At 42.7% G+C, this 12,370-nt stretch overlaps 1 protein-coding gene across 1 annotated transcript in view; it reads right to left on the bottom strand.

Annotated features, from left to right (window-relative positions):
• Nucleotides 1–12,370, bottom strand: part of mgst2 (microsomal glutathione S-transferase 2) — a 37,392-nt gene that overhangs the window by 15,522 nt on the left and 9,500 nt on the right. The window contains exons 2-3 of the mRNA XM_041175158.1: nucleotides 8,988–9,087; nucleotides 2,409–2,479 (exon numbers count right to left, since the gene is read on the bottom strand). Of these exons, the coding sequence (XP_041031092.1) occupies nucleotides 2,409–2,479; nucleotides 8,988–9,087 (171 nt within the window). The remainder of the gene's footprint in view (nucleotides 1–2,408; nucleotides 2,480–8,987; nucleotides 9,088–12,370) is intronic.

The raw sequence follows: 12,370 nt of genomic DNA, 5'->3' as shown, positions 1-12,370 counted from the left end.
GGCGGGGGTGCAGCAAAATCAGCTGCCGGCCCACTGACCTGTCAATGGCCAATAGAGGCCATTGACAGATCAATTAAAGTAATTAGTGGACCTGCCCATCCAACCTTAAGGTTAGCGGGCAGGACAGGAGCCCAGTCGGGAACTAGAAAAAACATGAACCCTCATCCATCGGCGGGATTAGGTTTCATGTAGGGTTTTAAAAATTTTAATAAAGTTTTTTTGGAAATTATGAACATGTCCCAACTCATGTGACATTGTCACATGAGGGGACATATAAAGGAATTTTTTTTCTCTATTTTTAATATCTTTGAAAGAAGAGGCGACCTCCCTGAGGCAGCACTTAGCCTCAGGGAGATGAGTGTGCTTTTTCGTGCACATGCGCGAAAGAGCGCACTCTTGATTTTAAGCATTATCCCCCCACCGCCTGCACAGGGAGCGCATAGTGCTTCCCTACGGGCGTCACGCTGGGCGGGCCTTAATTGGCCCACCCACATAAAATGGCTCCGCACCCACCCATCAACATCCCCCCCAACGGGGGGAAAATTCAGCCCATAGGTTCCCATAAATCTTGCATGTCCTGTTAAAAGATGTTGTTTGATGTCAAAACACCAAGCAATTCTGCACAGGCCAATATTTACACCCCACACCCTGGACAGTATGATTAAGTCCCTGCTTTTGATCCTGCAACACTGAAATGAAATGGAACTCTCTGATGGCTCAGTGAAAAATAATGTAACTGAACTATACGTGTGCCAGAAGGTTCAGTTCATTTTTTGGACTAGGCTGTGCTAGCCAATCCAATTCAAAATAGCAGTCGGGGTGCTTCAATTATTCTTGAGATGGAAGGCCTTCTGCTCTTGGGCACTATAAGGTGACCCCTGCTGTAACTGCCCCACATAGTGGGTGGCATTTTCTAGCCCCGCCCACCGCCAGGATCATCTGATCCCACCAAAACTCAGTGGCCTTTTGTCTGGGCTGCCACAACCCCCACGGGTGTGTCCCGTCATGGTGGGGCCAGAAAATCCCAGCCAGTGTCATTGAGTGAAGACTAGATCACACTCTGCAGTGGCTTCCCTCATGTTCAAATGGTCTGCAGCACTCACTATCTAGCTTCAAATATGAACAATAATCATCAGAGCAAGAGATACAAAGACAGAATCCATGGAACCATATTTCAGCAGCAACCTTCAGAAGAAGTCAGGAAGAAAAGAGACAACAAAGAAAAGGTAATTAAATGTAATGTGTTTTGATGATGAAATGTCTAAAAGTATATAAGTCAAACCTTAGATTATAATTTTAGCATGCTCCAATGTAATTCTCTGATGTACTTCATAGAAAAGTAAAGCAAGAGAAATGCATGGTACCACATGACAATTTTAAAGGTTAATCTCTCCATCAGACTCCGTTAATTATGAAGGTTTTACAAAAGATGACAAAGAATTATGCCTAACCTTAGTTTGTATGTTAGTAACTGGAAAGGGGTCATTATGCCTGACAGTCTTAGGAGCTGAATGAACTTGCCCTGTAGAATGACAAAATTGCTGGGCATCCTATGTTAAAGATGGTTATCTGCCGATGTTTATTCAGCTCTCAATATGCTGACAGGGCTCAGCAATCCCTCAATGAGATCAGCAGCAGCAGCCATCCTTTAAGTATGCAAGCATACCTTTTAAGCAATGTAAGAATCATTTGCGAGCTTTTATACTGAGACAACATCCCTTTTATGACAAAATGGCAATTTCAGTAAGTTTGCTTTTGCACATCCTCAAAGGTTCCTGGTCCCAACTATGCTTCAGTATGAGCTTAGGCAGTGAGATTTGGCAGGATTTTAGGTCATGGCAGCATCACAAGTGAGACTGATCCTGCCTTTGTCTGATGGCCATACGTGTACTCATACAGATGGGAATCACTGATCAGAAATCAGGATGAGAAACCCTGGCCAATTTTTCCGGCCCTAGCTCAGGCGTACTGAGGCTATTAATAATGGTCAATTGATACCTGGGCTGAAATCTGCTAAATCAGCACTGGCCAGGGAATGAACCTTAAGCTATCAGCACTATACAGCTCAGCATCACACTGGCTGGTGCATTTATCCAATGAATCATTTTGGGAACTGGGGAAAAAATGTAGAGATTCAGCTTATTTTATCCCTCGTTTGGTCTCCATACTACACTATTCCCTGCAGACCTCTGCAATGCTGTTGCAGAAACGGTTACCAGGAGGTAGAAGAAATGGCCAAGAGTCACTTCTTAACCTCGCTATAAAGGAAATGATGGAGCCAGTGTTTAACCTAGACCCCACACTGTCACTGAAATTAGCACTTCATTATGTCACACAAGCAAATTGACTATATTGGAGTCTCAATGCATGCATTCAGGAGGTTCACTTTTTAAAGCATTACTGCTCACCTTGATTGAAAAACAATCCAGAAGTCCACAATACAACCAAGAACAGAGGATAGAATTCATTCAAGTTCTGCCTGTGTGGATTCAAACATATAATGAACATGAAATCATTAATAGAGGCGACTTTCAAAAGGCATCTCATTAAAGTTGCTTAAACAGTCAACTTTCTCCCTTCCTCTCTTGAAGGCGTTGTAGCATGCTGAGAATTAGTCCCATGCAGTTCTAATGAAAGGTCACAGACCTGAAAAATTAATCCTGCTATTTTCCCCCTCCCCAGATGCTGCCTGACCTGATGAGTATTTCCAGCATCTTCTGTTTTTATTTTATATTAGTTCCACAGGCACAGGCTGTCCTCTGGTACTTCACTGTTCTTTACGTGAGCCTAAAAACACCCGAGCAGTCTATTTAGGAGAGTAAAGAGGCAAGGGGCGGAACTGAAATCCTGTCAAGCCGGATTCAGACCTCACCAAATATCAGAACTGATGAAGAGTCATACGGACTTGAAACGTTAACTCTGTCTTCCTCTCCACAGATGCTGTCAGACATACATACATAGGTGATGGTTACTGGATAGTGATCAGAAACAGGAGCTGTGGCTGATTTTTGTACTTCTGGGATACTCATACCAAATGTAACAAGGGAGAAGCTTTTTTTTATGAAGCACAATCAAGCTATAGTGGTGGCAGAGTGTTACAATTCACTCAGGGAGTCCCGGTTCCTGGGGCAATATGCACTTTCTACATGCACATTGCAGTCTGGAGCTTTCTGGGGTGATGGTAGAGGCTCCAATGTTCTTTCTATCATATGGCTGACCAGGAATCTCTCCCGCTCTTACAGCCAGCCATTGGTGTTTGTTGGAAGGATTTGCCGGTTGATACTCAGCCTGTTACGAGCGCACCTTCCTTGGCCATCAGGCTATGGAGCAGGACTCGAACCCAGAGTTTCTGGTTCAGAGGAAGGGCCACTACCCACCGCACCACAAGATCTCCTCGATCAAACTATAAGGAGTGGCTTCCTTTACAGCAGTTTTCAGAACCTCATGCGACAAACAATCAGTAGTTTAGCTAGGAAAGGGCAAAGTTCAAAACCTCCAACTGATATTTGCACTCTGATATCTTTAAGGTTGCAATGCTCCATGCAAGAGAAAGATGAAATGTAGCAAAATTTTGCCATCTCACTCACATATAGAGAAGGAAAGGGGGTTCTCAGGTTACTCATATGGTTCTCTTTTCTATCAATCAATGAGTAGCATTGCAAAATCCAACCTTTTTTATTATCCCACATCTCCTACATAGCAGGCAGCAGAGGTGGGGAGAGAGGAAAGCCAATACCAAGAAATAAGCATTTTAGAGAAGCAGTTTCATTCTCCCTAAAACATTATTAGTTTGAGGGGAGGTGTCACATTTACATCAGATATCCTGTTCCTTTACCAGAAATTAAGTCACTCTTAGGTGAAAATGTTGCTTCTTCTTGTTTTGAAGAGGATGATTATTAGACTTTAAAGATCTTAAGCTCTTTTAAAAGGGGTTAACTAAGACCAAGGTTTCCACTCTGATCCCTACTGCTTTTGCTGGAAAAAGTACTTATATGGATGTCAGGTAAGGATAGGGTCGGGCTCAATTCTGAGGGCCTCCACAGATAAATAGTCTAGGATCGCAAGTGAAGAGTGGACATTTAAGCAATGTGCTCAACAGCTTCCAGCACCCAGTAGATTGGTATTTCAGGACAAGTCAGTGGATTGAGAGAAAGGAGAGGACAAAGAGAATTTATTCACCTTGATGATCTGTAGTGCTAATTTGTGCCTCTATTATTTGAGTGAGCAGCCATCACAATACAATTACACACAAATGATTCATGTTCATGTGAAGTCAAATCTTGTGTTATCTAAAGAATTGCTCTGAATTATTTACCAGTACCATATCATTATATGGATATGCCTCAATTAAGGTAAGGGACTGACTGACGTTAATTATTGGCAATCAAAGATTGTAACTGTAAGCAAATAAAACCTCAACTTCTTTCCTACTTTTGAGTGGAATACTATTTTACCTGCACAGGAACAAAAAAGACGGTTTTCTCTCAGGGTTTTATGAAAACTGCTACAACGAGGTCTCAGACTGAATACAACTTCTGCCACCTGTTCAATCCCAGGTTCTGTAGTCTCAACAGTGCCAGAAGACAATAGTAGCCACCGCTGACACTACAGCCAGTCCTCACAAATAAGTGAAGATGTCTCCTGGACTTCAGGCAAATCTGGGGATTTTAGGCGGACAGGCTGGGAGCCTCCAGTGATGCAGGGAAGGGTGGGAGGTGTTTAGGTTAGAGAGGCCCTTTGGGCACAGAGGACACCCCAAAAGGTGTGATCCTGAGATGAGCTTCCAACCTCAGATTTGTGTCACCACTAAGGCCACCTTTTCCAGCTCGAAAGCTCATCTCAGGGTCACTCCATCCTGCCCGTGCTGTGAAAACTGATGGGCTGCCTGCTTTACTTCTGCCTTCTCCTGCAGACCGTAGAATTGAGGCAGAGGTGGACTGAGGCCCATAAATGGCAGTTAACTGTTCACTTATGGACCTCAATAGGCCTACAGATAAGAGGGTTATCTGATGCCTTACCCGCCCTCCCATAATGTGTGGGACAGATTGGGGGTGGGTGGGAAGTTGGCAGACAGGCCATCCACTTTATTTTACAAGCCACCCATCCCCTCCCATCTTCAAATACCCTGGCGGGGGCCGGGAAATTTCACCCCATACCTTTTACCTCAGAAAGACCAACTACTTCCTTCTCCTCAACCCCAGCCCAGCTGTCACTGAAATCCTCTTCTATGCCTTTGTCCATTCCAGACTCAAGTATTCCAATGCTCCCCTGGCCGGATACCCATCCTCCAAAACTTCATAAAAAACTGCTAATATCTCATCCAATGACCCGTCTAACTCTTTTTTTTTGTTGTGTGCAGCCTATTCCTTTAAGGGTGCAGGGCCTTTAAATTATTTTCTGTGGCAGTGCACGTGTGGTAACTTAAAAGGACCAACTTGTACTCATCCTAAGTGGGAACTTGCAGGTTGCTGCACGGCCATGCAGTTTAAAGGGAACATTGATCTTATCCTGTTCTCTAAGTCCCTCCCTTTAACCACCTCCGCTCACACACCCCTAACTATCCCTAGTAAGATAAAAGCAAAAAAACTGTGGATGCTGGAAATCCAAAACAAAAACAAAAATAAAAATAAAAATACCTGGAAAAATTCAGCAGGTCTGACAGCATCTGCAGAGAGGAATACAGTTAACGTTTCGAGTCCGTATGACTCTTCAACAGAACTAAGGAAAAATAGAAGAGAGGTGAAATATAAGCTGGTTTAAGAGGAGTGGGACAGGTAGAGCTGGATAGAGGGTCAGTGATAGGTAGAGATTGCCAAAAGATGTAAGATGTTGGCCAGTCCAGCTCCTAAATCGGTCTGTCCTTACAGTACCATGGGGTATTTTATCTTCAGCAATCACACTACATAGAAAGCCCACTGCCAAATCTAATGTAGCAAAGTGTCACTGAAAAGGTAGCAAAATTCATTTTAAAAATTCATAAAAATTTCCAGTAATACAATTTCCTTGAATTTTCCTGTGCAAGGGGAGTGGAGTGTGGAGGGGAAGGATGAGGAAGAGAATCTGCCATAGATCCAGCTCCTGAGCGCCATCCACTGCGTCTCCCACCCAGATGGAATGTATGTACACATGAAGATGTTGGTCAGAACAAGATCAGGCTCAGCAATAACAACTTATAATTATATAGTGCCTTTAACATAATTAAACGTCCCAAGGCACTTCACAGGGACATTACACTGTAGAACAAAGTATGACACCAAGCCACAAAAGGAGATATCAGGTCAGGTGACCGAAAGCTTGGTCTAAGAGGTAGGTTTTAAGAAGTGAGGTAGAGAGGTGGAGATGTGTAGGGAGGGAATTCCAGAGCCCGGGGCCTAGGCAACTGAAGGCATGGCTACCAATTATGATTTGGAATGCACAGTTAGAGGACTGAAGATATCTCAGAGGTTGTGGGGCAGGAAATTACAGAGATAGGGAGGGGAAAGGCCATGGAGGGATCTGAAAACAAGAATGAGAATTTTAAAGTCAAGACATTGCTAGACTGGGAGCCAACGTAGTTTAGCAAGCACAGGGGTGACAGTGGACAGGAATTGTTGTGAATCAAGACATGGGCAGAGCTTTGGATGACCTCAAGTTTACAGAGTGTAGAACATGGGAGACCAGCCAAGTGTTTGTTGGAATAAAAAAGATAACAAAGGCATAGATGAAGTTTCACCAGCAAATGAGCTGAGATGGGTGAAGTTGAGCAATGTTACAGAGCTGGAAAAGGTGGTCTTAGTGATGACACAAATATGAGGCTGGAAGCTCATATCAGGATCAAATGTGATACCAAGGTTACAAACAGACTAACTTAATCTCAGGCTGTTGCCAGGGAGAGGGATGGAGTTCGTAGTTAGGGAACAACTGGAGCAGGGACCAAAAACAGTGGATTCCGTCCTCCTGATATTTAATTGGAGGAAATTTCTCTTCATCCAGTACTAGATGTTGGGTAAGCAGTCTGATAATTTAGCAACAGTGGAGAAGTTGAGAGAAGTGCTGGTGAGGAAGTGCTGGGTGTCATCAGCACATAAGTGAAAACCTACACTATGTCTTCAGATGATTTCACCAAGGGACAGCACGTAGATGAGAAAAAGCTGGGTTGGGGGGTGCATGGATAGATCCTTGGGGAACACCAGAGGTAATGGTGTGGAAGAGGAAGAGAAGCCATTGCAAGTGATTCTCTGGCTATGACTATGATAAGAATGGGAGCAGGTGAAAGCAGTCCCCACACAGCTGGATGACAATGGAGGGGAGGAGGACTGTGTGGCCAATAAAGTCAAAGACTGCAGACAGGTCAAGACAGGTTCCATGGTTAAATAGCTACTCAAAATTTACTATCGAGGTTCATTAATCAAGAATAGATGTGGGTAGCAGAAATTTGCCACGGTCCTAAATAACAACAAGGGTCAACCGCTTCAAGAATGGAAGATAAAAAGATTAAAAATACAAGTGGTTATTTACTTCATGCAGTTGAAAACGTATCTGCAAGTTTGTTGTTTCTAGGAGAGCAGATGACTCACAGGAGTGTGACTGTTTATGGAATGCCTATGGTTGTAATGGCTATCAAATACTGGCCCTTCCTTACCCAGTGTGGTTCAACTGGAGTTGTTGGGAACTCCGAGGTTATAATTCTGAATGGACATAGTTGTGAAATAGCGAAGCTGCTTTGAAAGCTTTTGTGGTACAAATCTGGCTCTTCCCCCGGGGTAACCATAAGACCATAAGGTGTAGGAGCAGAAGTAGGCTATTCGGCCCATCGAGTCTGCTCCATCATTCAGTGAGATCATGGTTGATCTGATAATCCTCAGCTCCACTTTCCTGCCTTTTTCCCATAACCACTGATTACTGATTAAAAATTTGTCTATCTCAGCCTTGAATATATTTAACAACCCAGCCTCAACAGCCCTTTGCGGTAAAGAATTCCACAGATTCACTACCCTCTGAGAGAAGAAATTCCTTCTCATCTTGTCTCAAATGGTGATCCCTTTACTCTGAAATTATGCCCTCTAAACTCTCCCACAAGGGGAAACAACCCCTCAGCATCTACCCTGTCAAGCCCCCTAAGAATCTTATCTGATTCAATAAGGTCGCCTCTCATTCTTCTACACTCCAACGAGTACAGACCCAACCTACTCAACCTCTACTCATAAGAAAATCCCTCCGTACGCAGGATCAACCTAGTGAACCTTCTCCGGACTATGTCCAATGCCAGTATACATTTCCTTAGTTAAGGGGACCAAAGCTGTTCACAGTATTCTAGGTGTGGTCTAATAGTGCCTTGTATAGTTTTAGCAAGACTTCCCTATTTTTATATTCCATTCCCTTTGAAATAAAGGCCAACATTCCATTTGCCTTCCCTATTACTTGCTAAACTTGTATGTTAGCTTTTTGGGATTCATGCACGAGGGCTCCCAAATCCCTCTGTGCTGTAGCTTTCTGCAGTCTTTCTCCATTTAAATGATATTCAGCTCCTCTATTCCTTCTGCCAAAATACATAACCTTACATTTTCCCACATTATATTGCATCTGCCAAGTTCTTGCCCACTCACTTAAATAGTCTATATCTCTCTATAGACTCCTTGTGTCATCCTCACCACTTGCCTTCCCACCTATTTTTGTGTCATCTGCAAATATAGTACATGGTACATTCACTTCCCTCATCTAAGTATTAATATATATTGTAAAGAATGTCTTTACTTAAAAACCCTTTCAATTATTTAACTTCAAAAACAAAAACTAAGATTGGTTCACACATAACACGGTACTTAATGGAGAAAAATACACTAAGAACTTTTTCATGACTTTTTATTGATTAAAAAAAAACTTAAGAGCCTTAAAGTGACCCCAGTAAAAGAATGAGGGCAATTTCATTTGGGAAAAATTGGAAGAAAGAAATCTTTACTCTATTGTTCAGTATTAATAGTGACTCTAAAAGGCTTAAATAAACTTACTGTGCACGAAAGATTCTTTCAAAATCAGACGACCCTGTAACTGATGGTGTGGCAATTTTATATTTCTTCCTGGCATTTTCTACTTGTTTGGCAAAATATGCTGCAAATACAAAAGAAAGATTTTTCTTGGACAGTAATTATTTTTTTTAAGAATATAGATGACGTTGCAATAGTACAATCAAAGGCAAAATGTAATAAGATACATAAGCTGGGACAAAGATTTAAATAAATTGTATGGGAATACGCACTGAAAATTCACTGTATTCTCATAGCCTAATGCATACTCCAAACAACTCTTGTTTATTAAGTTACCCTGTGTACACAGTGGAGTACTGCAGGTGATACCACCATCTGAAGAGAATCCAATGGGCAGGGTGTAGGGATTGTAGGTATAACCTTTCCTACTGCCTTTAGGGGTCATGTGATTGTTCTAACAAATGAGCCCTATGTGCAGGTAATCTTGGCGGGTGGAGCTTTCTGGTCATGGACCTGGTTTAAGCATGTAACTTCTAAATGAGCTCCGTAATAAAGTTATCTGTTTCAAATAAGAAACCTGTCCAGTACATCAAGTTCACCACATCTGGCAATGAGGATAAAATAGCTCTGAAGCTGCACCTCGCCTTGTGAATGTGAGTACATCAATTTTTAAGAAAAGAAAGAAAAGTATACTTACCAGTCATGCCACTCTCCGGCAAAATCGATCCTAATGATGCATCCATGGAAGATTGGAGCCAGTACATAGAGCATCTAGGTTTTTATTTCATGGCAAGTAAAATAGAGGAGAAGCAGAAAGCAATTATTTAGAATGTTTGTCATAGCAAGACATATAACCCCATCCGCAGTCTGATGGCCCCAAACGCATCCAATTCTAAATCTTTTAACGAATTGGTAGACTTTGTGGAGATGCATTTTCAGCCGAAGCCATCGGTAACAATGCAGAGGTTTAAGTCTAACCCCAGAGTAAGGGCCCTGGGAGAGTCCATCGCAACTTATATAGCGAAGTTGAAGCAGTTGACTGAGCACTGCGACTTCAGAGATACACTCAATGACATGTTGTGGGACCGGTTAGTTTGTGGCATTCATGACAACGCCATTCAGTGCCTTTTACTTACAGAAGTTGACATCAGTTTGAAGTGCCCTATGGAAATAGTGTTATGGAAAAAGTGCTGCAAGAGACTCTCAGGCTTTACAGAATGTGCAACATGGCGCCGTTCTTCAGTTGGGCTGGGAACGCACTGCAGGACATGCTGTGAAAACCAGAGAGAAGCAGCGAAGCAGGAGACAGACTCAGCTGCTCAAAAAATGAAAAGACCGAGTGGAAGCATTTCAGCAGCGGATCAGAAGTCAACCTGTTACAGATGTCGGAGTAACCATGTACCTCAAACCTGCAGATTTAAGGAGGCAGAATGCCATTATTGCCACAAAAAAGGGCACGTGATAAAGCAATGCAGGGCAAAATTGAGACAGCAAATCAGACAGCAGACCAAGAAGGTTGAAGTGAATAATATAACAGAACCAGAAGCTGCTGATACTGATATCTATTCTCTATACAATTGCAAAGCAGTAAAAACTGAACGAATAACCCTCACTCTTTAAGTGAATGGGAAGCCTCTACTCATGGAGGTAGAGACGGGAGCGTCAACCACAGTGCTGGGAGAGCACACATTTAAATACATAAATTAAGGTACCCAGCCACTGAATCTGGAGCAAACCACAGCTCAACTGAAGACATGCACAGGAGAGTCAATAACAGGTAAAGGGCATCGCCACAGTGCCTGTGTCCTGTAGGCAATAGACGGCCCAGCTTCCAGTGATCATAGTAACAGGTGAAGGATCTTCTCTTCTGGGCCGCAACTGGTTACGAAAAGTTAAGCTCAACTGGTCAGAAATATTTCAAGTGAGAACAGGAGGGATTCCTAAGCTGCTAAGGAAATATGACAGAGTAATTCATGACGAATTGGAAAAGATAAAAGGCCCACGTGCAAAAATATATGTAGATTTGGAGGCGACACCCTGGTTCTTTATGGCCACATCTGTGCCTCATGCCCTAAACAAGAAGGTGGATGCAGATTTGTGCCGCTTAGAGAAGCTGGGCATCATCCAACCAGTCCAATTTTCAGATTGGGCAGCGCCCATAGTCCCTGTGATGAAACCTGATCAAACTATTCTCATTTGTGGAGACTACAAATTGACTGTGAACGAGGCAGCCAAACTAGGTAAATATCCTCTCCCAAGGATAGATGATTTGTACGCAAAGCTATCTGGAGGCAAATCCTACACCAAACTGGACAAGCCATGCATACCAATAGCTAGAGCTGATTAGCACATCTAGAGGGTTTGTAACTATCAACATGCACAAGGGTATCAATATACATGCCTACCCTTAGGAGTATCATCTGTGTGTGAGATCTTCCAAAGGACCATGGAAAGTTTGTTACAAGGACTTCCCCAAGTAGTGGCAAACCTGGATGATGTCCTCATTCCAAGTGCCAGAAGCCACTTACTTGGGACACTGAGTGGATGCCAAAGCATTGCATCCAGTAGAGGAGAAAGGTGCCCTCTCCTTCTGGTATCACCGAACTCAAGTCTTTTTTGGGCATGATAAATTATTATAGTCACTTTTTGCCAAACTTGTCAACAATGTTAGCACCTTTACACTTATTATTGAAAAGGATCATCACTGGTCACGGACTTCGTAACAAGAAGAAGCCTTCGTGAAAGTTAAGAAGCTATTACATGCATCATATCTACTAGTACATTAGGACCCATCAAAAGAATTAATATTAGCCTGTGATGCATCTCCTTATGGTGTGGGAGCTGGATGGAAGATGTTTCCAAAAGGCCAATAGGTTATGTCTCTAGAACACCTCTCTGCAGTTGAGAAGGGTTATTCATAACTTAAAAAGGAAAGTTTATCAGTAATATTTGGAGTGAAGAAATTTCACAGTATTTGCATGAGCGACATTTCACCATAGTGTTGGACCATAAACCATTAATGGGTTTTTTTAGTGAGGATAAAGCCTATAGCCTCAACAAGAATTCAGTATTATCGGTGTATGAGTACACCTTCATGCACTGTCCTGGTGTGCACATTGAAAATGCAGGTGCACTCAGTCATCTTCTGTTACCAGATAACATTGTACATGCTCCAGTGCCATAAGTTGTGCTTGTGCGGAATTTCTTGGACTCTTTGCCTGTGTGTGAGAAACAAATAAGGAATTGGACAAACAGCGATCCAATTTTGTCAAAAGTCCGAAACCAGGTATTGCAAGGATGGTCGAATCACCAGTGTCTGAAGAGATGAGACCATTCCGTGCCCATGAAACAGAGTTAAGTTGTCAAAGTGGAATCTTGTTGTGGGGATCAAGAGTCGTCCTAACCCT

The sequence above is a fragment of the Carcharodon carcharias genome, chromosome 1 (genome assembly GCF_017639515.1).
Source record: "Carcharodon carcharias isolate sCarCar2 chromosome 1, sCarCar2.pri, whole genome shotgun sequence".
Classification (NCBI taxonomy): Eukaryota; Metazoa; Chordata; class Chondrichthyes; order Lamniformes; family Lamnidae; genus Carcharodon; species Carcharodon carcharias.
This window is presented reverse-complemented; position numbering and strand designations above follow the sequence as displayed.